The sequence below is a fragment of the Haliotis asinina genome, chromosome 1 (assembly GCF_037392515.1).
Source record: "Haliotis asinina isolate JCU_RB_2024 chromosome 1, JCU_Hal_asi_v2, whole genome shotgun sequence".
Lineage (NCBI taxonomy): Eukaryota > Metazoa > Mollusca > Gastropoda > Lepetellida > Haliotidae > Haliotis > Haliotis asinina.
Genome location: NC_090280.1, coordinates 27898985 through 27926872, shown reverse-complemented (window position 1 = coordinate 27926872; position 27888 = coordinate 27898985). Strand labels below are relative to the sequence as shown.

Genomic DNA, 27888 nt, shown 5'->3' with positions numbered 1-27888 from the left:
ATAGAAAGTCATTTTTTCATTAACGTGTGGTATGCCGTCTCAATCCTTTCTCGCACAGTAGCTGGGACTTTAATTTCTGTTTCTATGCCAATAAAGCTTAGATCCAAACAATATATTTCAGTCATCTTCACTTCTATATGGTCCATGCATATGTTTGAAAAGACTGTACGATACCGATCACTGCAAAGAAAACATGATCACTGCAAGCATGCACAGTGGGTGTACAGTCATAGGAAACCGATCACTTCATGATCACATTTAGATAGATAAAATGAATATTATGCATTCAATAGGGCAAAGACGTCACATATATGTGGAAAAGTGTATCATTAACAATATCGGCTTATTAAAATGCTATAAAATCAAATGTGGGTTTCCTGAACACTACTATGACTGCAAGTAGACCTCAGCAACATTTGTCCCTTCAACTTACCCACACACTGGGTTGTGTACACTGGCAATGGTCACACCAATGTTAAGCTGTGAGATTGAGAGCATCACTGATAAACAGTTCAATGGAGTGCAAATATATAGATTCTGAATCATTACTAGGCCTTCCCTAACGAGGTTGTTTTGAACCATTTGTGAATCAAATATTTTAACAATTTTTAATGAAACATTATAATGTTTTAACATTTGGGAATCAAACATCTTTACAGAGGAACCAAACCTTTAACTACTGTGCTTTCCCAATGAATATGAAATACAGAGAGTTTGAAATGATCCCCCTCCTGCTTACTTCTAACTCTCCGGTGGCATTCTTTTTCCACCCCACTGTGTCAGGTGGCTAGACAGCTGTAATTGAGGCGAGACACATTTAATCCTTACTTGCAGTAGAACTATGCCCACACTTAGATTGCTGACTTGTGGTGATTTGGAGCCTGAATCTGAGAGTCTAGGTTTGAATCCTGAGATGGGAAACAATATGAAAAAATTACTAGAATTTCCACTGAAAAAATGGTATCACAAATGAGCATATGCTCACTTGACCACTTTCTAAATGGCCAATTTACACTTGTCTGAGGGATACACAGATCACATGAGGTAGACTACTAGCTGTCAGACTTCCAATTAGTGATTATTGAAAAAAATATTCATTCATGCATTATGACATAACCAGAATTTTCAGCAAAATGTTCTTTCATTTGACTTCAATCTCCTTTTTTCAGAGTTTCTCAATGAACTGCTTTCTTTCTGATTTTCCCCAGCTGAGATTACTGAATGTGGTAACTGTTTATATTGCGACACATCACTCCATATCCTCTCGATTCAGGACCAGCTGCCACACAGACAGCTAGATATACAACCTATCTATATTCATTGAATCCATATTCATGCATAGGTTCATAAACAAATGGAGTGTTGTGATTACTACTAGCTGAAAGGTCCGTGAAGTGTGTTAGAAAGATAAACACCAGTATCTAGGCTAACATGGCAGGAGGGGTTTGGGTTAGGCTGGTGGATAGAGTGTTCACTTGTCAAACCCAAGACCCAGGTTTAATTAATAGTGTTTCATAGTCACAGGACATTGGGTCCTGTAAGATTCAGATGTCTGTCTGACCCATTGAAAATTCACCCACAGAAAAAATTAACCACACATTTCATATTTAACATTTCTCATTATTGGCACTGAAATTATGAACACTATATAATGACAAAGATTACAAACATACATTGATAAACTGTGAACATGTGTGCCATGCCACAAATAACGACTTCAGACAAGTTATTGTGATATATTTAGTCAGACACTGGGGCCAGCAGGTTGGGAACTTCTGTCTGACTGTTGGCAAATCTGCCGGATTTGTCAGAGGGTCAGACACTATTCATGAACACTGCCCATGTATACATAATATATAGACCCAACATCAAACTAATCTTCTTTGTGTGTTATAGGGTCAGTTGGGTAGCCTAGTGATTAAAAAGTTTATCACATCTAAAACCCAAGTTCAATTCCCTCTATACATGTACAGAGTTGAGACTTTTTTAAAGTGACCTTAAGAAAGTAACTAATTTTCCACTTGACTTAATTTTTATGACATAATCATGATGATATAATTATGAGAGAATAAATCAACGTGGTATTTAATGTTAATGTTTACATGACTATTTTCGAGAAGAGAAAAAATAAAAAAGAACGATAATTCTACTTTATCACTATGAGGTTTAATAGCCACATATTGAGCATATATGAAATGAGGTCCAAATATTTTTGCAGTTTGAAACTGTAGGCGAAAATTATCTAGTAGTCCACAGACATGTAAGACACCATTACTTGACTGCCCAAAATGAAAACTGACTTGTTCTAGGTATCGGGCAATGGGATTTTTTAACCACTCTCTGTACAAAAAGTAAATATACCAAACATCAAACGAATCTTTTCCTTGTGTTAAGAGGGCGGTTGGGTAGCCTAGTGATTAAAACATTTGCTCAAGATGTAGGTTCAATTCCTACCATACATGTGAAGCCTGTTTGTGTCTCTAACCTGAAAAGAGGCACTAAGTCATACTCATGTGGGAGGAGCAGGTATGGTTTTACATACTTCTACATACTTCGTATTCCAGGACCTACATTTACAAGGTTTTTCCAGTGTTAAGATGGTCTTAAGTGCCATACATTAACGTACAACTGTCTTTTCCATGTGAGCTTTGAAAATCTTGGCTCAGGAGATTTACAGGGGGAACACCAGAAATGGGCTTCACATATTATACCCTACTATGGCATCAACGCTGGATTTCAGCGTGACACTCAGTGCAATTAACAGATCCTGGCATGACTAAGGGAAGCAACAATATAACTGCCAACACAGGGAATATTTGTTTTTATCATAACACAACACACCACAGATACCACACTTTTATGGGGTGGGGGGTAGTCTCGTGGTTAAAGCATCTACACTGAATACCTGGGTTCGATTCCACACATGGGTACAATGTGTGAAGCCTTTTCTGGTTGTCTGGTGTCCCTCAGCGTGGTTTTGCTGGAATATGGTAAAAGTGGTGTAAACCATACTCACTCACTCTATTTGTTCTACTGAACTTCCAATCACAGACTTATGTTTTCAGTGAAACATTTGTCAGTATTCAATGTCCTTCGCTGAGATGCCAACCCTGAATCTAACAAAAGTGCATGGAGTCATGACGTGCTGGAAGTCCGACTTGTGTACCAAAGGTGAGAGTTAGGGGTCAGCATGTGGTCTGCACAACCATTTTGTTTCACTTGCATTCAGGCTACGACATGCATTCGCAAAAACACTTTTTCATCAATATCATGCAACGTGTCATAATCTGAATCCTGCTGTAGGAAGCATTCCCTATGCTTAGTGTGCTGTGGTGATTAATTTCTACTGAACAAGTTCAATAAACATCTACGCCAGTATAAGATGCACACCTTTTGAGTTACAGTGAAACACATGTGTGAGCTTAATCAGTTCTGTTGAGCAGTTTTTGTGGAGAAGTGGATAGACTTAATCCCTATTTCAATATCATCAGAGATAAATTCCACGAAATTTATCTAAGTTCAGACATCTCTAAACTTAAAAAAAAACCCAAAGATACAAAAATAAAATATGAGATGCACACCTTAAGAGCGTCTTTAAAAGACATATGTAAGCTACATGAGTTTTGTGCAATGGTTTTTTTAGGAAAAGTGGATAAAGTACACCCCCTGTTGTATGGGACGAACAGGATTAATAGAACCAAACTCTACAAAGTTCAAATATCTGTAGAAGTGACAAAATTAAGAAATTGGATGAACTAGGCATGAGATGCACACCTTTAGCATCCCAATGAAAAACATGTAGAAGCTCAATCAATTCTGCTGAGCAGCTTTTGTGGACAAGAGGGTAGACTTCATCCCCTGTAAAACTATATCAAGAGAGATAGTCAACGAAATGTATGTAAGTTCAAATGGCACTAAAACTGGACAAAACTAACTAAAATACAAATGAGATGCACACCTTTAGAATCCTCATAAAGCACATGTGTAATCCAAATGAATTCAATAAAGCTGTTTTTGAGGAAAAGAGGATAATGTACCCCCTCCCCACATCCCCTATTCCACTATCATCATAAAGAAATACAGCAAACTGTACCTAAGCACAAATGTCTCTAAATTTAAAAAAGATATAAAATAAAATACAGAAACAAAATATGCGATACACACCATTAACGTCACAAGAAAGCCCATGTACAACTTCACTGAATTCCACAGTCTGTTTTTTGTGGAGAAATGGATAAAGCACATTCCCTGTTTCGTACATATGTACAGAGGAGGGTAACCCTATATCACCCCTGCCATATATGGCAGGAGCATAAAAATCAAAGTAACTCCACCAGAATTTGAGTGGCTGGCATCTCTGCCTTTGGTTGCAAGAGAAATTTGAGCTTCAGCTTTTCCATCAGGATGGCACTGATGCTAGTTTAAGTGCAATTTTCTCATGGTTGGTTTCAAAGACAATAACAATACTCTGGTAGTTCTGACCCATCAACCAAGGATCAGGTGAATTAAATCATTATACCTCAAGAGACCACTGATGGGGAATACAACAAAGGGCAGAAAATTGAACCTACAGTATATGTGCAGTATCAAATATACAGCATAAATATACTTATATATACCACACGTTCTGAACAGAACATGTTTTTAAAGGATAAAGTCAACATGCTTCATAATGTAAAAATGTAACTGACTTGTTTTTAACAGATGTGTGTTGAAACAGATACATCGTTGTAAAAATACTGTCTGGATTCCAGACCAAACCATATATTTCCATCTCATATTTTTCAAAATGGTAATCACTTAGTCTATACCATTTACATTAACAGCAATGGGGTAGCCCAGTTTAGTAAACCTAGGATTGATTCCCCACAGGGGTACTATGTGAAGCCTATTTCTGGTGTGCCACCATATTTCAGAAGTACCAAGAAAGTGTCACCAAATATGGGCTACACATATTGTACCCAAGTGGGGATTTGAACCCATGTTTTGGTGTGACAAGTGAACACATTAACCACCAAGCTAAGCCACTGACCTTATACACAGTGAAGGGGAACAGTTTAGATTTGTGGAAAAGACATGGATGGTGCTTAAAGTCGTGGCAAGAAACATTTTTTGACCAAACAAAACAGTGAGTGAGTGAGTGAGTGAGTTTAACAACATTCCTTCTATATGGCAGTCTGTGAATAATCAAGTCTGGATCAGACAATCCAGTCATCAACAGCATGAGCATTGATCTGCACAATTGGAACCCAGGTATCAGACCAAGCCATGGTTGGTGTCATTTCATTCTGAGACCACACCAATTTCATTTCTTGTTTGTAGTTGTCAGTTGTATTTTTTTCAAGAATAAGAAAAACAATACTCAAAAATTTCCCCACTCAAAAATTTAAATCCTAATGCTAACGTGATGTATGTCAAATACTCTTGAAATCAAAGCAAAACTTGAACTCACCCAACATATTTTCACTTGACACAAACACACCAAAAGAGGGAACATGGAAACTCATGTGGAGTTTTGATTTCACTCATGATTTTTCTTTAAAAAACTCCTCCTGCCCTTAGGTTTTCTGTGGACCAAATTCCATAAAACAAGATAAAAAATGGTCTGAAGAGGACGTGCCTAATTATAAGTTTAAATAACTACACAGACATGTGTAACAAGCTCCAACTGCATTCACTGTAACTGCTCAGAAGAGACTATCAAAGCTATACAAGCTGTGGTAGCATGGATATTCCAACAGAAATATTAGATTCATGGAAAGACAGATATGGTAATTGTGGACGTCAGCATCAGAATGCCTAACTCGATTTACTATTGATAATTATCTCATAAATATTTACATTATGACACTGAATTGCATATTTGTTAACCTCTGTCAGTGCCTGTTTATTAAAGATGCACAGCTACTCTGCAAACATGCAATTCATCTTTATGGTTAGGTGAGATGAGATCATGTAATGGTAGGTGTCTGTCTGTCTGTCTGTCTGAGAGCATCTGTATGTTCCTCTATGTGTGTCTGCCTCTCTCAGAGTCTGTGTGTCTGTCTAAGTGTCTGTTTCTGTGTATGTGTGTTTCTCTGTGTCTCAATGTCTGTCTGAGAATGCATGCCTTTATATGCCCCTATGTATGTTGTCTGTCTGAGGATGTGTCTTTATATGCCCCTATGTATGTTATCTGTCTGAGGATGTATGTCTTTATATGCCCCTATGTATGTTGTCTGTCTGAGGATGTATGTCTTTATATGCCCCTATGTATGTTGTCTGTCTGAGGATGTATGCCTTTATATGCCCCTATGTATCTTGTCTGTTTGAGGATGTATGTCTTTATATGCCCCTATGTATGTTGTCTGTCTGAGGATGTATGCCTTTATATGCCCCTATGTATGTTGTCTGTCTGAGGATGCATGCCTTTATATGCCCCTATGTATGTTGTCTGTTTGAGGATGTATGTCTTTATATGCCCCTATGTATGTTGTCTGTCTGAGGATGTATGTCTGCATGTGGCTGTTTATCTGTTTGTGTGTGTCTGCGAGTCTGTTTTTGTGTCTGTGTTTATCAGTGTCTGCATGTCTGTCTGAGAATGCATGTCTGCCTATGCTTTTTTATGTGTCTGTCAATGTTTGCGAGTCTGTTTCTGTGTGCTTCTCTGTGTCTATGTCTGAAAGTGCATGTCTGCATGTGCATGTGTATATCACCAATTAGGGGGTTAACACCTGAAGGTGAATTTCTAAAAACAAACAATCTGAAAACAAAATAAAATTAATCACATTTTTCTGGCTGACTTCAAAAAGGCTTGTCTAAACAAACGCCTGAAAAAATCAGACTGGCCATTTTCAGGATTATTAGCCATTTTCTGAATTTAAAATTGGACACAGCCCTTATGTCAATAGTAAACTTCAAAATTTTAATGGGCCATTTTGAATTCTAAAGTGCAAAAAGGCCCATGGTCCCTGCCTTTCCCAATCATTGGTAATCTGGGTTTGAAATAATGTTGGTGACTGTAGAATTAACATTTTTCTCATTTAAAAAATTACAAAGAAGTGATTTATAATTAGTTTTTATAGACTGGGGTATGTAGCTTATCATTGTTTACTTAAAACAAACATTCTGCCTATTCATTGCTCACTTTAACAGTCATAAAGGGCTGAAAGCAGATATATAACAGGCAGAAGTTGAAACAGACTTTTCAAATCTCAATCAAACTGTGGAGGTGAATCAAGGTTTTAAGTTCATACAGAGAAATATATAATATACAAAGAAAAATAGATAGAATTGTTCTCATTTGTACACCTCATTCAACTGACATGCTACCACATTCCATAAAACTGCCTTTGACTTAACACTATATACCATATGCACCATATACAACCAAAATACCTCTTACTACCACAACACTACTTCCCGCCCCTCAGAGAGATAATATACCACACCACTAGTAATCACCCCTCAGAGAGATAATATACCACACCACTAGTAATCACCCCTCAGAGAGATAATATACCACACCACTAGTAATCACCCCTCAGAGCAACCATACCTGAAACCACAAATATTCTTCCCTAAGAGCTACTACATCCCATACTACTACTACTCACACTCAGCTGCTATATACCATACCATTACCGCTCACTCCTATGTGCTACTACATACCACACCAGTACCTTGCCACCACCCTCAATGACACTATATACCATGTAACTACTTCCTTTTCTTCAGAGCTACTATACACCAGATCCAACAAATCACTCTAAGAGCTACTATATACCACACTACTAATCAGTTTTCAGAGCTACTACATACCATACCACAAATGCTTACCCCTTACTGCTACTACATACCTCACCACTACTAATCATCCCTAACTGCTACTACATACCTCACCACTACTAATCACCCCTACAGCTACTACTTACCTCACCACTACTAATCACCCCTAACAGCTACTAAATACCTCACCACTACTAATCACTCCTAACAGCTACTATACACCACACCACTACTGATCTCCCCTAAGAGCTGCTGTACATTACACACTACTAATCACCCTTAGAGATACTATATATCACAAAACTACTAATCACCCTAAGAGCTACCATACACCAGATCCTACAAATCAACCTAAGAGCTACTATATACCACACCACAAATGCTTACCCCTAACAGCTACTATATACCACAGCACTATTAATCACTCCTAAGAGCTACTATGCACCACATCAAAACTGCTCATCCTTAAGAGTTACTATATACCATACCACTAATAATCACCCCTAAGTGTTTCTACATACCACACTACCACTTCTCACCCCTCAGTGCTAATATCCAACACAACTAGTTCTGATTATTCACAACTGATTTGCAGTTTAAAAACAAAAACAAAAAAACCCTAACAAATATTGAAATAAATATCTCACCTGGCACATCATGATGACCACCAATGGGGCCTATGCTGACGTTTAGATGACCAATAGTTGTACACAGATACTATACACCTAACAACTCCTCCTTTCTTTACCCCAGATATGTGCCCAGCTGAGTGTCCCCCATATCAGAATACGCATGCATGATATGGAAATGAGACACTTAGTAGTCATGAGATGCAGCCTCACAATGAAATATTTTATTAGCAAATCAGCTTATTTGTATGCATGAACCAACCACAGCTTGAATATGGAGATCGCTGCTATTCTCCTATTTGCTATTCTGGGTCTGTGACAGAGATGAATTGCAAATGTCATTTATATGCAAAATGGTCTCAAGTGAACCTCTCTATTACACTGGATGAGATTATACCAATGACTTGACTCAGTTTTCTGTATAACGCGGGGCATTGTGGATGCATGGACAAAAGCCCACTTTTTAAACAGTATGAATAGCTGTCTTGGATTAACAGTGTGTCCAGTTGTGAGAGCAAGGTTCAACCTTTGGCAGAAGTTCTGCAGTTTTAAAAAGGAGTTTCAGAAAAAAACCAACTCCTTAGTCATCTTCCTGCAACATGAGTAGAGTTTCAGTTTGGACTTATACTGGTATTGCATAAAAGTTTATGTACAGTCTAGACACAGGTACAGAACGTGGGTTATACACTACAAACCAACTTACAGGTATACAGGTATACAGGTACATAATTGCATTGTACACTGGAAGTAAATCTGTGCCTAGATGCTGACATATAGCTGGGATAGTGCACTGCAATACACTGATAAGATCTTTAATGGAATGAAAGAGGCTGTTGTACTGGTGTATAACATGGGTTATACACTACAAGCATACTTTAGCAAATTCTGTATCATTTGTTTTCATATCCATAAGAAGCATGTCAGGTTGGGGCACTATGAAATTCTGCTATTTATAGCCACCCAGGCAATACTAAAGAAACTGCAGTGATTCTAGAACAGTTTCTGTTAAACATTTCACGTTATCACACAGCTCTACTCTGTTATGAAATGTACTTTATGCACTGCAATTGTAAATTGACGTATTGTATGGCTCACCAAAAATACCGATACAACAGTGCCTTATCATTACACTGGTGTAATTAATATAATTGAAACGGTCAGCATAGATGCACTACAGCAACCCTAATTTTAGCTAATCATGTTGCATGTAATATACATGATGATGAATATACATGCTCATGATTTATGAGTCAAAGAAATTGGTACATTTACTCTGCCATACAAACTTAAGTCTGAATGAAGAATCAGTGTTATCAGTTGCAAGCAATGAATTCATGTAAGACTGAAGTTATTTATTCATGTCTGTTCAAGACCCAATATTTACTCCTAAATTAGCAGCAAATGACACAAAAATCCTGAAACTTTCCTCGAGTCCAGACTATTTACCTACAGAGGGCTTTTAGTTTAGAATTCTTGATGCAACCTTCATGTGGCTATTTAATATTCTGGTGACAAGACTGGAAACAAACCAACAGAGTGAGTTAAGTTTTGCACTCAGCAACACTGCAGCTACATTGCAGCAGTCTGTAAATAATCCAGTCTGAGCCAGACAATCCAGTGATCACCAAAAGAAGAAGACTTACAGAAAACAACTGAAACTATTAGAAAAACAAATATTTGCCTCATGAGTTTCCTTTGTTTGTTTGCCACATGAGTTTTGTTTGTTTGCCTCATGCATTTTGTTTGTTGTTTCACACCACACTTGGCAATATTGTAGTTTATATGGCAGCAGTCTGTAGACACTCAAGCCTTTTCCAGGCAATCTAGAGATCAACAGCACAAGCATCGATCAAAGAAATTGGGACACAATGAGATTTGACAACCAAGTCAGCAAGTCTTAGATCCCCAATCCCATTCGTCACCTCTTACAACAAGCATGGATTGCTAAAGACCAATTCCTCCCTCAAGCCAAGATATACTGTCTGCTCCATCTAACCACAACACTATAAATAAAATATGCCTTATTTATATCAGATTTACCAAACTACTTACCTATTTTTGGAATGCCTAAATGTATGACCTTTGTCGTCCAGTATAAGGGAAACTGCATGTTTTATAAAGGACAAATAAACATTCATATTTCAAATGAAACACAACTTACAAACATACAATACTGTGAACATGATAATAATATAACTGAAAAATGCAGTAAATCAGGAAAAAAAGTAATAAATCCTAAGTAATCTTCAAAGTTAACCAAACAATATTCTCTACTAACAATATATTTTACAAATATAGGTATAGACAGGTACTGGCCACCCCCAATACGATCTTGTAATGCATGTTTGTAATATACACTATGAAAAAGTCAAAGAATGATAAGTAAAACAAACTGGAAGAAGAGACACCAATAATAATCAACTGACGAAAAATAACAACCTGACTGAGATGTTATAGGAGTTATATCATGGCTGACAGACATGAGAGTCATTAATAGAATTAGCACTTTACTAAAAAAAGTGTTATCCCGAATATAACATGTTACAAAGGGAGGTAAGTGCTGGTCTTTTCCTCCAAGACAAAGCTAGGCCGAATGAGTGAGTGAGTGAGTGAGTGAGCATATTTCCACACTACTCTTGGCAGTCTTCCAGCAATATCACTGCAGGGGACACTAGAAATGAGATTCACCCATTGCACCCATACACGGAATCGAACCCAGGTCTTCAGGATGATGAGTGAACACTTTAAACTACAAGGCTACCCCAAGCCCCAGGTGAGCGAGGACAATAAAGCTAGAAGCATGAAATCTGGTCTCAGGTAAAGATGAAAGGTCTGGAAGACAGTCCAAAGCCACAGACGACTGTATTTGGAAAATAAGCAAGGCAGGTGACAAGATTAAATGGTAGTAGATTGTGAAAACATAGAGCTTTCTGTTTTTCAAAACAACTGTCACAATTGCAGGTTTAGAGGTACCTATAAACAAGACACTCTACCCTCGGAAATGTAGAAGAATGGATATGTACTACAGCAACTCACATAGGTACACCTCATATTACATCACTGAGGCATGCCCCTCTGATTGGTTGAAACGTTGTCAAAAAGGTTGATTTAAGGTAATGTTGACATGAGAAGTTTTACTGACAGGGTTTAATTTTTAATGACGTCAATAAATGATCTATGGATTTGTACCCCCTTGAGTATATATGATCTTTAACAGCCACTATGGCAACAACAAGCATCATTTTGGCATAACACACCTAGGTGCACACCCACCTGCTCTGACTGCGTTCGGTATCCCTGGGGCTTCATAGTAAACCAAAGTACAAAATGTTGCACTCTTGATTTGAGATTGTACCCTTATAATGTTGATATTTGTTTTTTCATAATAAGAAATGCATATATGTCGTGAATAGATGATAACTGTGTTTTAATTATGTTTATTTTGTTGGTTGCATCTAAGCTTTAAGTTAACATTTAATCATCTGTATTGTTTATGAGTACTCATTTTATGCAGAACAGGTCATAAAAATGTTCCCAATACATAAATGAGATGTTTGTATCTCAATACAATGGTCCTAGCATAGAGATGTTTGCATCTCAATACAATGGTCCTAGCATTGAGATGTTTGTAACTCAATACAACGGTCTTACTGTTGAGATGTTTGTATCTCAATATAATGGTCCTAGCATTGAGATGTTTGCATCTCAATACAATGGTCCTAGCATTGAGATGTTTGCATCTCAATACAATGGTCCTAACATTGAGATGTTTGTATCTCAATACAATGGTCCTAGCATTGAGATGTTTGCATCTCAATACAATGGTCCTAGCATTGAGATGTTTGCATCTCAATACAATGGTCCTAGCATTGAGATGTTTGCATCTCAATACAATGGTCCTAGCATTGAGAGGTTTGTATCTCAATACAATGGTCTTAGCATTGAGAGGTTTGTATCTCAATACAATGGTCTTACTGTTGAGATGTTTGTATCTCAATACAATGGTCTTAGCATTGAGATGTTTGTATCTCAATACAATGGTCCAAGCATTGAGATGTTTGCATCTCAATACAATGGTCTTAGCATTGAGAGGTTTGTATCTCAATACAATGGTCTAACTGTTGAGATGTTTGTATCTCAATACAATGGTCTTACTGTTGAGATGTTTGTATCTCAATACAATGGTCTTACTGTTGAGATGTTTGTATCTCAATACAATGGACTTAGAATTGAGATGTTTGTATCTCAATACAATGGTCTTACTGTTGAGATGTTTGTATCTCAATACAATGGTCCTAACATTGAGATGTTTGTATCTCAATACAATGGTCCTAGCATTGAGATGTTTGCATCTCAATACAATGGTCCTAGCAGTGAGATGTTTGCATCTCAATACAACGGTCCTAGCATTGAGATGTTTGCATCTCAATACAATGGTCCTAGCATTGAGAGGTTTGTATCTCAATACAATGGTCTTAGCATTGAGAGGTTTGTATCTCAATACAATGGTCTTACTGTTGAGATGTTTGTATCTCAATACAATGGTCTTAGCATTGAGATGTTTGTATCTCAATACAATGGTCCAAGCATTGAGATGTTTGCATCTCAATACAATGGTCTTAGCATTGAGAGGTTTGTATCTCAATACAATGGTCTTAGCATTGAGATGTTTGCATCTCAATACAATGGTCTTAGCATTGAGAGGTTTGTATCTCAATACAATGGTCTTAGCATTGAGATGTTTGTATCTCAATACAATGGTCCAAGCATTGAGATGTTTGCATCTCAATACAATGGTCTTAGCATTGAGAGGTTTGTATCTCAATATAATGGTCCTAACATTGAGATGTTTGTATCTCAATACAATGGACTTAGAATTGAGATGTTTGTATCTCAATATAATGGTCCTAACATTGAGATGTTTGTATCTCAATACAATGGACTTAGAATTGAGATGTTTGTATCTCAATACAATGGTCTCACTGTTGAGATGTTTGTATCTCAATACAATGGTCTTACTGTTGATATGTTTGCATCTCAATACAATGGCCTTACTATTAACATGCCCATAACCCCCTATGATCATCCTAGTTTTAAATACTTTAAAACTCCCATTATTCTGCTTATTGTTAAGAAAAAACTCCCTACAATGGTCTTAGCATAAAGATATATGTAAATTCACATAGTGCTATGATGTTTCCACTCCTCATGATACCACCCATGACATTTTAACTCCCTTCATATCTAATATATAATATCTAATCCCTAATATCTTTTGATGAAGATTCACTATACCAGAATAAAGGTGGCTCAGAAACATGTAGTGATCTTGTATTTTCTTGTGTTTTGTCCAGTGTCCCTAAATAGTGTAGTGAGCCACATCTATGAACAGGAAACAGCTCAGATGGTTCCTTTCTTTATCACCAACATCACTTGATTACAGCATCTCTTGATGCAGCCAATGCTAAGCCAGAACAAACATACAAAGAGCCTCATGTGATATAACACCATGAACATGTGCACATTTGCAGGAGATAAGGTCAATATATACCAGAAAAACAGCAGCGTGCAGACTGCAGCATTTTAACAGAGAATCTTTGTTTAATACACAATATGCTATGTTTTTATCTGTCTAGCTATCATTATTTGTATTTTGTATTATAATAACTGAAGAACAAGATGGCTCTCCTTGTCAGTAAGAACAAGAGTCAGCTTGGTTCAAGCTTTATGACTGTGCCAAACTTTGTTTTGTGTTGTTGATGCCATAGTCAGCTTTATTCCACTTCTATGATAGTCAGACCAAACAATACAGTGACTGGCATCCTGAACACTGAAACAGAGTCTTACCTAGAATACAATCAAGTCTGTAAGTCATCAATTGCACCAAACACAGGAAGATCTGGTTAGAATTGGTCTTCAGCCACTCATGCTGGGTGTAAGAGGTGACTTACTTATGGGATCAAGTGGACAGACTCATTAATTTGGTTGACACGTCATTGTATCCCAATTATGTAGACCGATGCTCATGTTTTTGATCACTGGATTGTCTTGTCCAGACTTCACTACTTACAGACTGCCACTATACAGCTGGAATATTGCTGAGAGTGGAGTTAAACAACAAACACACAAAACAGCTAGACAATACAGCTTTATTGGTTGCTCATCAAGCAAAACATCCAGGTTTGATTCCCCACATGGGTACAATGGGGTGAAGCCAACTTCTGGTACCCAAGAATATTGCTTAAAGTGGCATAAAATCTTAGTCACTCACTGTGCTGCCTATTGTGCAAAATAACACCATCTGAGATACATAAATTCTTCTCCTGGCAATTGAATTTTACATTAATATCAATAGACATCCTCAGTCATCCCTCCGAAGAAAGAACATGACTTACATCTCTTTTTGCAACAATTTACAAAAACCCTTTTGTACAGAACTCAGTATCCTCTGTTCACACCACACATTTCATACACTCACAGAAAAAGAGTAAAAAGTATTCAAAATGCATAACACACCTCAAAAACTTGCCCAGACACGTCAGGTGAGCTAACACACCACTCTCTGCTTTATGCCTTCAAAATCCACAAAGGGGGGCCATTATTACTGAATTATTCCAGCAAAATTGTCTTGCTATGAAAGCCGCATAAATCTCGCTCGTCGATGACCTCTGCCTGATTTTCTGCGATTCTGCAACTGATATGATGTATGGGGTTCCCTTCACATCTTTATTCATGAATGTCCTGCAGCTTCTTTCTTCTGTCTGGCCGCTATGCAAATACTGCTGATGAAGACATGCATTATTCATGACAACTAGCTTTCTTAAGCCAAACAAAAGTTCACTTAGCAGCAAAGAATGTGCATGTTGTTCCAATGGCTTCATAAGCAGTTGTCTGCTAGTAGTATAAAAAGTATTTCAAGGTGCTGACACGGCAGTAGAAATCATTATTACAAAATTCTGCCTGAACAGCCAGGGGTATTGAGACTGTCTTCACTTCCTAGAACATTTTCTGTACCGACTCTACTCGAGAAAAAGTTAATTCTCAACAGTTCCAACCCCTACTCTCAAGACAACTGATCAACATGACTAGAGCTGCAACCAATGCACTATGAAGATATGGTAACATGTATGAACACTTGCTAATGAATACTTTATGGTTTATATCAAGAAATTAAAACGTATTATTTAATTGCTTAGGTTAAAAGACTGCAGGTATGCTTTTCTTATGGTCAAAAAGCTATACATCATGATGATGAAGTCTTGGGAAAATCACAAATTCCACTATACGTAACTCACATTGGTAAATAATGTCTGAGTTCCAAGTCATATACACTCTTTTAAAAAAATTTTTTAATATTCATTTTTAGAGAATTGCGTTCATGAAGCAATATGGTTTGATTACCAAATATGCAAGTGAATCGTTACCAGGCTGGACTTATATACATTACTCAGTAGCAGTGATTAGTTATTTGGTTTTAATTGTTGATTTACCAAGATTTACCAAATAAACAAGGTTAAACTGTACAGAGAGGGTTGCACTTAATGTTGTGTGCTTGTGAAGATTCAGGTTAAAGTCAATATTCAATAACCCATACTTGCTGTAGAGGCAGCTAACAATATGGGTGGTCAGGCTCGCTGACTTGGTTGACACATATAGATAGATACATATATTGATGCTCATGCTGTTGATCATTGTATTGTCTGGTTCAGATTTTATTATCTACAGGCTGGAACTATATGGATGGAACATTCACCAAATACGCAATCATTATTGGACTAGTTATGACTTGTATACATTACTCAGATACTAACACTGACTGGTCAAACACATGGCTGCCTCACCACCAACTTCATGTTATGACTAACTGCTGTGTCCATAGTCACTTCAGCATCATTTCAGCTAGATGTTTCAAGAAAATTATTTTCTTCTCTCAGTGCAAATGGATGGAATGTGCACATACCAAAAAAGACTGATTATCTCCCCTTTCCTGTTTGCTATGTGTTATACAAACCTATTCATCCATTTATACATAAGGAATTTATACTACTCAGAAAAAGTTACAGAACAACAGATTATGTCATATTATGTTATGAAAGAGATACCTGTTCTTTAACTTCTTTTGAGTTTTAGATATAATTCAGCTTATCTACGGTAACATACGGTAATACAGTAAATAGTGAAAACATTTAAAAAAGTACACTTGTTCGGTTTTGAAGACTATTTTCATTACCTTACTAGATTTATATACAAGTCACAAGTAGGTAATGTTGCATGCCACTCTGACAAATATTCACCCCATACTGCTAAAGCAATTGCTTCATTATTCAAATTATTCAAACATGACACTGTCATCATGTTCATGCAAAGGTCTTCTATGACACGGGCAGTGGGGTAGGCTTGTGCTTAAAGCTTTTGCTTGTCATGTAGCGACTTCTCACTCACTCACTCACTCACTCACTCACTCACTCACTCACTCACTCACTCACTCACTCACTCACTCATGTTAACCAGCCTCCTGGCCCTTCTAACACATACACACTTGTTAAATTTAACTTGAATAAACCAATGCAAACTTACCAAACGAACATCAGCAAAATTACAAGGTGAAACAAGAATATTTCCTTCCTTTTGTTTGCTTTTAGTAAGTGTGCTTTTTTAGAATTACTGAAATAATACAGTTGTTTTTATCATGTAAAAAGACACTCCTGATGTTTATTCAAATAGCTGACCTGGAGAAGATTTTAATATGAAATGGTGATCTTCTGAATAATTTGCTCTCTTACTGTCATATCCTAACATTAAATGCAAATTAAATGTCCCTGTAACAATCATATTCTAAACTTAATTATTTTTTATCTTACTTTTTTGACAGTATACATTTCACCAATATATAACTTTATCAGCATTATAAGATCCCTGAATTATGTATTAAATTCAAATACACACAGAAACCCAAGCTTAATGTGCCCTGTTTCTCTGATGTATCTCTGCTCTGTTTTACCTTGACTCACAAACATGGGGGTCCTTGCGACCCCCAGTTATTAGTTTTAAGGGTCCTTGCATGAAAATGTTGGGGGCCTGTGAAGTGTGGAGAATTGCATGTTTTGGTAATTGTTTTAGAGTCTGAAATGAATCATTGATCATATTGACCGGTTAATGAAACGATCCATGTAACTGCTCTGAAAGAAACAACCAAACACAAAGTCGTAGGTGTGTTGTCGGTACAATGAATAATTTTGTGTGTGCCTCATTATGCAGTGAATTTTAGTTCTGCATCCATTTTCTACATTTGTCCATACTGGGCTCAAATTTGCATGTCCTGTAAAACCCTGGATAGGTAATTAAGTTTGGCAGCTGACTCCTCACAGTTTCTAGGACGTAGCTGACCTGTCGTCTCACCTTAGTCAAGTGAGTTTGTTAAAAACTGCCTCTCTTGAACCCAGCAAAAATGGGTACCTGGTAGGTTAAGCTAAGTGACTATAAACATTCTAGCAGCTCACAGCTTCAGATATACAAGGTAATTATGTCCATCATGTTGTTTGTTCCTAGTGCATGCCCCTGCATCAAGGAGTTCAGTGCTATGTGAGAGGTGATATAAATTATTATTGATATTAATTCCAGAAGCAGTTTCTGCCTATATATCATGAGTTCATCTTCAGATATTGATGTTGTGATGATCTTAACTAACAAAATTTGCTACATTCTATTCAACAGTGTACATGTTGTGTGATAAAGTGAGAATGTTTTGTTTGTTAAGGGTGCAAAGTTACCTCATGTGGTACCACTCACAAGATAACTTTTCTCTTTTATAAAGCTTAAAATGTTACCTCACTTGGTACTATTCACACAACAGCACTACTCATTTATTAGGTGTGAGGTGTTACCTGATATATAACTATTCACCTGACAACAACATCTCATTTATCAAGATTGACATGTTATCTGACTTGACACTATTAACCTGACAGCATATAACACATATCAGCTGTAAATAGTTATGTGACTGGTACTATTTATCTGACAAAATGGTCAAGAAACAGTATCAACTGGTATGCCACTGAGGTACTACTAATATGAAAACTGCCTTTCAAAAATCTTCAGGAAAAGTTTTACAGGATAGCTGTTCAGGGAAAAATAATGCAAGTTATTATCACCTATTCATTGAGACTCCATTAGGAGTACAAACCATGATCTAAAACCAAAACACAGGCGACCAAAGATGCCCCACTTTATAAGCCACTCAAGTCTCTACTAAATGAAGTGTATAAACCCCATATCACATAGCAATAACTGATAGCCTATGAACCATCACAAGCATTTCCATCACAATGTTACACTACAATAGCGCAATATAGACCTTTATACACCACTATTATTTGAAGATTACGAATCACCCTGTAATATTCAGAATGATTGTGGAGGCAGTATTTATGGCTTACACTCATCCTCCTACCCAAATCATCAATTCTGCTGAAAATGAGCACCACTGACGAGTAATATGTGATGGTTGTCTGTGCCAAAATTTTGTGCCTCTCAGTATCTTGCTAGTACAATTCTGCAGAATTTACTTGACGGACTAGAATGTTACTTGACTTAGGCTGGGATTAGCAGATAATGTAACAGACCAAACTCCACCAGTTCCAAATTTGTGATTTCTCCAGCAGGACAAGTTACAGACTCTACAGACTTCTCCTTGGTGAAGTGGACTGAGCATCTGCCCAAACAGCACAAGTCAGAGGTTCAAACCATTATCTACATTACAGATGTTATATGAATGAACTTGCTGGTACCTAGCTTTAAGCAATGGTCAGATTTAGGGTCAGCTGGTTAAAAATGGCCTTAGTCTGGACAAAACAGAAAGATACATTTCAAAATTTCCCACAAGACCACAGAACTAAAGAGTGGGCAATAATTAGTGGTCCTGTCTCTACTTCACTTGTCAAAAAACCAACATTCACAGATTTACTTAACTATCAAAAAAACTTCAGTGGCCACCAGTACCACTGCAAACTTATCATACTGGTACTGATGAATTATTACTAACCAGGGACCATAGAAACACTGTGTAAATTTCACACACTGGACTACAAAAATCAGCTGCACAGATAAACACAAACATGCCAAATACAGTTAACTTGAACATGACGTTAAACCCTGTATCACATCACCTGAACAAAAGACACGTAAGCCAAACCCCAGTCCCTTCAACTTGCTGGAAAAATATTCAGTTCCAAGCTATGTATGCGGGGTGAATTCCCCCTGATTGAATCACTCTGGATTTTTGAGCAAAGGAAATTGCTGAGGTGTAAAAACAGGTCAGGCCAGGTGTAGCTGAGACTGGGCCACCCCGAACATGGCAAGAAACAGTCCAGAGAGTCAACCTGCCTACATAAAGATTCTCTGATCTGCTGATGTATCTGGGCCTGAATGCTTGAGTACCTGTGTAATAAGACACAAGTACAAGGTGTGAATAGCAGCCTTAACCAAATAGCCGTGGAGAATTAACTAGTCAATCTTGGTCGGGATGATATTCATATTTATTCATTATCACTTGTTAGCATGTTCATTGTTATGATAATAACATCATGCATAATATAAATGGGTTTGGAGGTGAAACCAAGAACTGTGTCTGAACCGAATGACTTCTCACAATGAGTGAGTGAGCGAGCGACTATGGAAATAATTATTTGTGCTAAGACAAACCAATAAGTGCTAAAATAAGCAACGATTCAATACCTTGAGAAAAACAAATTTAATGGCCCAAATGAAAGTTGTTTTTACAGTTAAAAAAATCCACTTGTCAAACATATTTTAGCTACTTTGATGAGGCGAACAATATACTTTACAACTGAGGATACGCCCTCTTGCGATATGTACATGAGTATGTTGTTTACACAGCATGTTTATGAGTATGTCGTATGTCTTGATTTACAAAACATCACTACAAACATTTTTCTTTTGATGATTCATTTTTATGAACATCAGTTTGTTTTCAGATCTCATCAATAATCGCTGAAGCAAGATCAATCGATTGACTGACTATTCCATCAGTTGCTCCAGAAGTAATGACAACACTTTGTAACAAGATCAAATTAGCAAACACTACTCACAAGGTTGAGAGGTTTCATATTATCATCCTCTCCTTCTTGTCCTCCGTCGCCGGAGCTCTGAGCAACGTCGCCGTTCATGCCGATGCTTCCTCCACCTCCTGGAAACAGAAATGAATTCTTGACAAGAATTTTCAACAACTCCAGTCGAACATCACACTCACTTTCTGTCCTCACCATGAGAGCCCAAATAATTCCACTATTAGGACAGATCATGTATATTTCTTGTTTTACAAATCCACTAGTCATATTTTCTCAAGAATGATAAAAGAAAACAAAAATCCTAATGTGTTTATTGGACAAAAATGTAAACTTACATGAAAATTCTTTGTAGATTGCTTTTTGCTTTGTATCTACTTCACAAACTGCCCAAAGCTAAAAACTTTTAGTATTCAAAGAAATATTTTGTCAAGTTTTGATCTTTTTTCCCCTTCTGCCATGAGGTTTTCTGAAAACAAAAATCTGTAAAACAAGAAATAATATTAGTCTGACCTTACAAATTTATTCAATCTTACAAAAATTGTGAGGCTGGAGGTATGTCATATGTGTTCCACTTTTTTTAGACAACTTCAAAATTTATAGAAACACACAAAAAATTATCTGTGGCAGGGTGTAAACTGGGAATAAAAAATGTGAAAGCCAAAGAGAGGTGACTGATAACTTCTGAGCCTTATGTAAAATGGTTTATTTCCATGTAAATTCCATTCCACTTTTAATGATATTGGAAGGGTTATCCCAGTTAAGTAGAGTTTTTCACAGCTCATGTGGCATTTTTGTTCTGTATGCCCAATAGGTAAGGCTGAGAGTTTTGTTCATATTTGGGAAATGATGTAAGTCTGATGGAGACTGATTACGATACAATAAGTATCACAATAAAATTGATTTACACAGTATGTATTCTGATACAGTATTCTGTCAGAAGCTCATATTCTCCCATTTTTAGCATGACAACACTGACTCATTTGTTTTTTAATTTCAAGCAGCAACAATGCAATATTGTAAGGAAGAAACACACAATACTGGGGTCACTGTGAAGAATTCCTCTGTTTATAACCAAACAGGAAATACTATAGAATCTGCATAAACTGGTCTTTGAGCAGTTTCTGTTATTATTCACATTCTGTTATAATGTCAACATCAATATCATCAGTAACATAATGAAACGTATGTATTGCAAAACAGAAATTACAAATCGATGTATTGTGTTGTGAGGCTCCTAATGTGATACGACTCTGTATTGACATATTGTTACACAACCAAGTTTGAAAATTAGGATGATGGACTGTACACATGGAAAACACTGTGGGTGGTGGGGTAGCCTAGTGGAATAGAATACACAGTGATCTTAATCCCTGCAAAGCAAAAAAAGCTAAATTGGTAAACAATGTTGTCTTGTCTAATGATGTTAAATCGCAAATTTAATGTCTTTGTTGACAAAGTTGTTTGTTCACACAACATGATATGCTATGCCATTTTCTTACCCCTGAGAAAAGCTTCATGAAAGTGAACTCTTAGATAATGACAAGATAATCCGCGATCTAGGGATGTTCACTATGCTCCTGCTGTTGCAGCATGGAAAACTAAGTGTTGAGACAAAGGCTAGGTAAGGAAACTCATGTGAATAGGTAAACTTTGTTGTAACGTCATAAACATTAGAGCAAATACCTGTCTATAGTCAATATGTTATCCCTCCTGTTCAGTATCAGATCGCACTCTTTTGGTAAAGTTCCCATTAATGGACCACTGAACTCAATTTTTGGGTACTCTTTTCATCACTGCATATGAAAGACTTGTGGTTAGTCATAAACGAAACATCATTTGTTTTTTGAAAAAACTTGTGGTTAATTAATACCAAGCGCTTAAAAGTTGCTAAAAAACCGTCTGCTTCTCTCTCGCCCGCAAATGAAACCACAGACAGGTTACGTAACTCTGTCGCCAGAGCCCTACAGTGACATCATAAAAGGAACAATATCCAATTAAATGTATAGAAAATGTGTAGGAAGCTCGTCATTTTGCTGATTTCTCGATGTCACCAAAGACATGCCGAATTGTTGTGTTGCCGTCAATTGTTCCTTGGGGTCGGGAGATGATGTCACTGTGCACAGATTTCCACCAGACTCCGTAGTTTGTGCTTAAATTGATCGTTAGTGTGTGCGAAGTGAGCTTTTTGGAAGCCTGTGGTATATACTAAATCGGATGGTTCGCCCCCCTACCACGATTCCAGGATAGAAAATGGAGTTAAAGTTTCATCGAGTTTATGAAATAAAGACTGCTTACTACACATTGCTGACCAAAAGCATTTTACATGGATATAACGCTTTCTTCCCCTGAAACGAGGTTGTGGTCGAAGTGACAACATTATCGTAAGTAATATTATATTGACCCCTTATATTGACCGATTCCAAGAGTGAAATTGTTATGTTATAAGCAATGTCATGTAACATCCTAATGTCCATCAATAAAATACATATTTTACTACCAGTAGAAAGTAATTTTGATTTTGTAAGTCGGTGAAAACAAACTTAAATAGCATTCATCCTCAGACAGGGTGCCACCATTTTTGAAAATCGTGAAGTCAAATCCATTTGAATTAATGAGATCATGTATGGTTTGTTCTCATCAAGTTTGAAAATCAAATCTACATAAATATGTATTTGAGTCATTACCAAAAGGAGTTTGCATGACACAACGTGTAACATAACCTAACCGTGGTCGGGGTCGAAGTGAAAATACTGCGCGATAAATTTCTTCACTTGCTAAATTTACTTGGTTTGTAACGTTCACTCACCAGTATGTAGATACTTGTCAATATACGTCTTTATACTTGGTCTCATAATCCTAATTACTTTATAATCACACTTGTATGCATTTTGAAACTTAATAAAAAGAAGCGATCTGCGAATGTATAACAGGAATGTAATATGTATACATTTCATAGTTTTCCTATATGAATCATAATTCGCACGCACACCCTGGTGTATGTCATCTGCATCATTACACTTAACGATGAAAACAATCATTCTATTGAAAGCTACGACAACTTTTAAAAAACATAACTCCAAATATTAAAATTAAAGTTATAGGAGCAATGTCAGGCTATTACCTTCTTCGAGGAAAGTATCCATCAATATCCACAAAAACAAGTGATATATAATTCATCTGCAGATTTCCCAAGTGATGTGTCTTTTAACAGTCCAATCTACAAAAACGTGACGTATCGTTTCAGGTTTTTCACATTGCTGTATAATTTCATTGGCTACCCAAGATAGTACACTTGGCAACTAAAACGTTTTTAAAAAGTTATTTAGTTAGCCAATAATGATCAATCAATCAATGTATTGGCGGTTAATCCTTTGAAAGAAGGGTGTTGTTTCACACAGACACAGACACAGACACGACAGAGTGTATTCAGTATAGATTAGTAAATGTACATACATAAACACTACCTTTTGACAAATCCCCCATTTCGTTTGCGGCTGAGAATTGTGCACTGTTGACAAAAAGGTCGATTTAAGGTAATTAAAGATCGAAATGAGCAGTTTTGCATTTGTACCCTAGTAGAGTATATATGACCTTTAATCCCAATTTCAGGATGCATTTTCAAATAAAGCAAAGACGAAATAATAAGAACAAGAAGACAGAGTTATCAATATCCGCCGTACTGGCATAATACTCTTCATGAAAATGTATACTAATTGTGAGTACACCACTAGGCCAAGCTATGAGCCAGTTTTGGTGAAGAAATAGTGAACAGTTGTCGAGTCCTGCCTCAAAAAAGAGGACAACCACCAATTTCAGTCTAAGTCAAACTTGTTGCAATGGAGGGGCCCAAAATATATTAGTCAGAATTCCAAAACTACCAAAAGGCACCAGTACACTAATCTATCTAAGTGCCAACTTTGGTGAAGAAAATTTGAACAGTTCTAAAGATCTGGACTTAGATTTTCAAAGCTCTCTTGGCACTAAGACAGTAATAAATACCATACATCAACAGTAACCTGCGACTACCTTTGCGCCAAGAGAGCTTCAAAAATGTAGGCCCTGCTCTGGAAAAGAGCACTACCACCAATTTCAGTTGAAGTCAAACGCCAAAAATATTTTATTCAGAAACTATCAAAAGGCACCACTGTACCTGAAGACCTAACCACGTGCCAAGTTTGGTGAAGAAGCAGTGAACAGTTTTAGAGTTCTACTTCTGAAAAGATAAATGTATAGGGACGGATGGTCGGACACACGGATGGGTGGAGTGAATTTTAATATCACGCACCAAACATGTTGTGGGGTGATTATAACTAAACTTTAACTACTTGAATTTGAGTGGCACAGATACCTATAAGTAGGCTCCAAGCTTATCTGTACATCAAACCAAGTTCATGAAGTTCCCATGGAGTTTCTAATCCTTCACATTGTTGACTGTTTGAACAGTTTTCTTGATCAGTGATCACTTGGCATTGGATTAATACTGAATAAATGAGTAAGTGAAATCTTAGCTTTGTGTAACCTTCATTATATAAGTAGTTAACTTGTCTGCATTGCTTGATTTGACCACTATCATTTAACAAAAAGGAGGTAATTCTTTAATTCACAGACTTTCAGGCATATACCTGAAAAAAGAAATTAATAATTATAAATTGATTATCTTTGTCAATTGTTTGACCGACGAAGTTTTATTTTGACTCCCCCCCAAAAATGTAGAGAGTCAACCTGACCCCCAAATATAAATGCCTAGTGGGAACCCTGGTCCCTCTTCCCCGGAACTTTGAATTATTAATTGTTTTGAAGATTGATACAACTTTGCCATCACTGAATATGACCATAAAATATGACATTATTGACAGTTTCCAACACATGATGCCAACATCTGGTTTCAAACCCGTAACTTCTCACTTAAAGGCTTGGCTGTTTTCTCCACTAGGCTACAAAGGATCTATGGTGAAGAATGGTATGAACCATGCATTCCTTGCAAGATGGCTAATGTGGGTAGAGCACGGGCAGGGTGCATTTAGTGAGCAAGGCGAGGTGTCAGCTGCCAGTCTCATCCCCGTTGATTTCATCAGTGAATACCAAATATTGAAATTATATCTAAAGTATATCTTCTGTCGGTTTATAACTTGGATATAACATGACCCTTGGGCATTATTGAAAAGTAAGCCCTCTTCTCTCTTATATCCTACATATAAACTTCATAAATCATTGCAAGAATCTTTCTGCATCAACAGTAGAGAATGGGGCTCAGGCTAAAGAAATCTTTGAAACAAAATGTCATCTCATTATAAATCATAACTGCAAGAACCTTTCTGCATTAACTTCTAACTGAACTAAGAACAGGGTGATTCTGATATTAGAAATTTAGAGCCAGGATTTTAAGTGATGCTGGCGTGTGCATCCAGTGTGAACAAACACATCCACAAAAGAAAATGTTGCATTGCAAGAGATGCACAATAATCACAATGATAATACTCAACAAAATTCTTGAGTACATATATATAGTTTAAAAAATTATAAAATCTTACCATCCACCACATAGCATCATTTCATTACTACAGAAGAGAATCCCTTATTTCCTTTGGACTCTTGAATCTGGTGGGTAACCTACTGGCTACAGCCTTTGCTTGTCACACCAAAGGGCTGGGTTCAATTAATTCCTCTTTTGAATTCAAAAAATGGGTATCAACTGGGCCTAGTTTACTGAGGGGTAAAATCTTGCCAACCTTCTATTGTCTAGGTAGACCCTGAGTAACTAAAACTTACCCAAGGAGAAAATATATTCATGTCAGCTTCTGTATAATGAGGAACACACACTTGCAGAGTATATTCTCACTCCTTAAGGTAAATGAAAGCTATGAAGCAGAGAGTGAGTGAGTGAGTGAGTGACTTTAGTTTTACACTACTTTTAGCAATATTCCAACAATATCAGCATAGGAGACCAGAAATGGGCTTCACAAGTTGTATCCATGAGGGGACTGAACCTGGATCTTCCTTGTGACGAGTAAACACTTCAACTACAAGACTACCCGACCGTCCCATGAAGAAAAGATCTACAAGCACTGAAACATCACCATGCTCATATTGAATAAATCTTTAGATGACATAATGAAACAGCAAGATGTCTCAATGGTAAATGCCCTTCAAAGATAAGAGATATTGTAAGAACTCATTTTTCAAGAGTACCTTTGGAAAAAAAACTCAGAAAAATAAGGAAAGTAATTCTTCAGCAGCTTTCAAAATACACAAATCCAAACAAATTCCATCAATATCAAGCTTCTTATCAGCAATCACACACACACCTGTCTCAGGTAGTTCTGCTTACCTGGCTGAAAGAACTCGTCCTGTGGACAAAAGGCCGAGGACCATGTGTTTGATCCCAAATGTTTAACAAAATTGAACAGTCAGAGGCAGAGACGACTTTTCAAAAGGCAAAAAACAACATTAATATTAATGTCACTTCTGTGTCTGGCACTTCATCCACATTCATAATTCATACAGAGAAACAGCGCTAATCTACATTATTCTGAATAAATATACAAAGATGAATTACATACATATCTGAATTACATATATTCAAATATCGGATGAAAAATAATGTATTGATTATTAGCAGTGAGCAGAGGAAGGATCAGTTAGTGTGCCTGTCCCACACTTTATACCACTTGTAATAAGTAGTTTTGCATCAATTGTATGTCTGTCACTGTAAGCAAAGTCACCACGAATGACAGAAAATTTAAGTCACCAAATTCATAAAACTGGAACCACAGTCAAAGTCCGATAGGGAGCTTTCACATGAACATCAGGTAAAATCTGAATTGTCTTCAAGTGCATTTATACAGTATCACTGACGACTGGTTGGACAAATATGTCAAGACCTACACAAAGGCTATATGTCAAGACCTACACAAAGGCTAACAATCTGACCCATATCACTAGACATATCTGACCCATATCCCTAGACACATCTGACCCATATCCCTTGACATATCTGACCCATATCCCTGGACATATCTGACCCATATCCCTAGCCACATCTGACCCATATCCCTAGACATATCTGACCCATATCCCTAGACATCTCTGACACATATCTATAGACATATCTGACCCATATCCCTGGACATATCTGACCCATATCCCTAGACACATCTGACCCATATCCCTAGACATATCTGACCCATATCACTAGACATATCTGACCCATATCACTAGACATATCTGACCCATATCCCTAGACATATCTGACCCATATCTATAGACATATCTGACCCATATCCCTGGACATATCTGACCCATATCCCTAGACACATCTGACCCATATCCCTAGACATATCTGACCCATATCCATAGACATATCTGACCCATATCCCTAGACACATCTGACCCATATCCCTAGA

The 27888-nt window shown here is 37.1% G+C and overlaps 1 protein-coding gene across 2 annotated transcripts in view; it reads right to left on the bottom strand.

Annotated features, from left to right (window-relative positions):
• Window positions 1–27888, bottom strand: part of LOC137289870 (POU domain, class 2, transcription factor 3L-like) — a 54836-nt gene that overhangs the window by 14732 nt on the left and 12216 nt on the right. For both annotated transcript variants that reach the window (XM_067820883.1, XM_067820882.1), the window contains exon 2: window positions 20507–20604. In XM_067820883.1, coding sequence (XP_067676984.1) covers window positions 20507–20584 — 78 coding nt within the window. In that variant the 5' untranslated portion in view covers window positions 20585–20604. The remainder of the gene's footprint in view (window positions 1–20506; window positions 20605–27888) is intronic.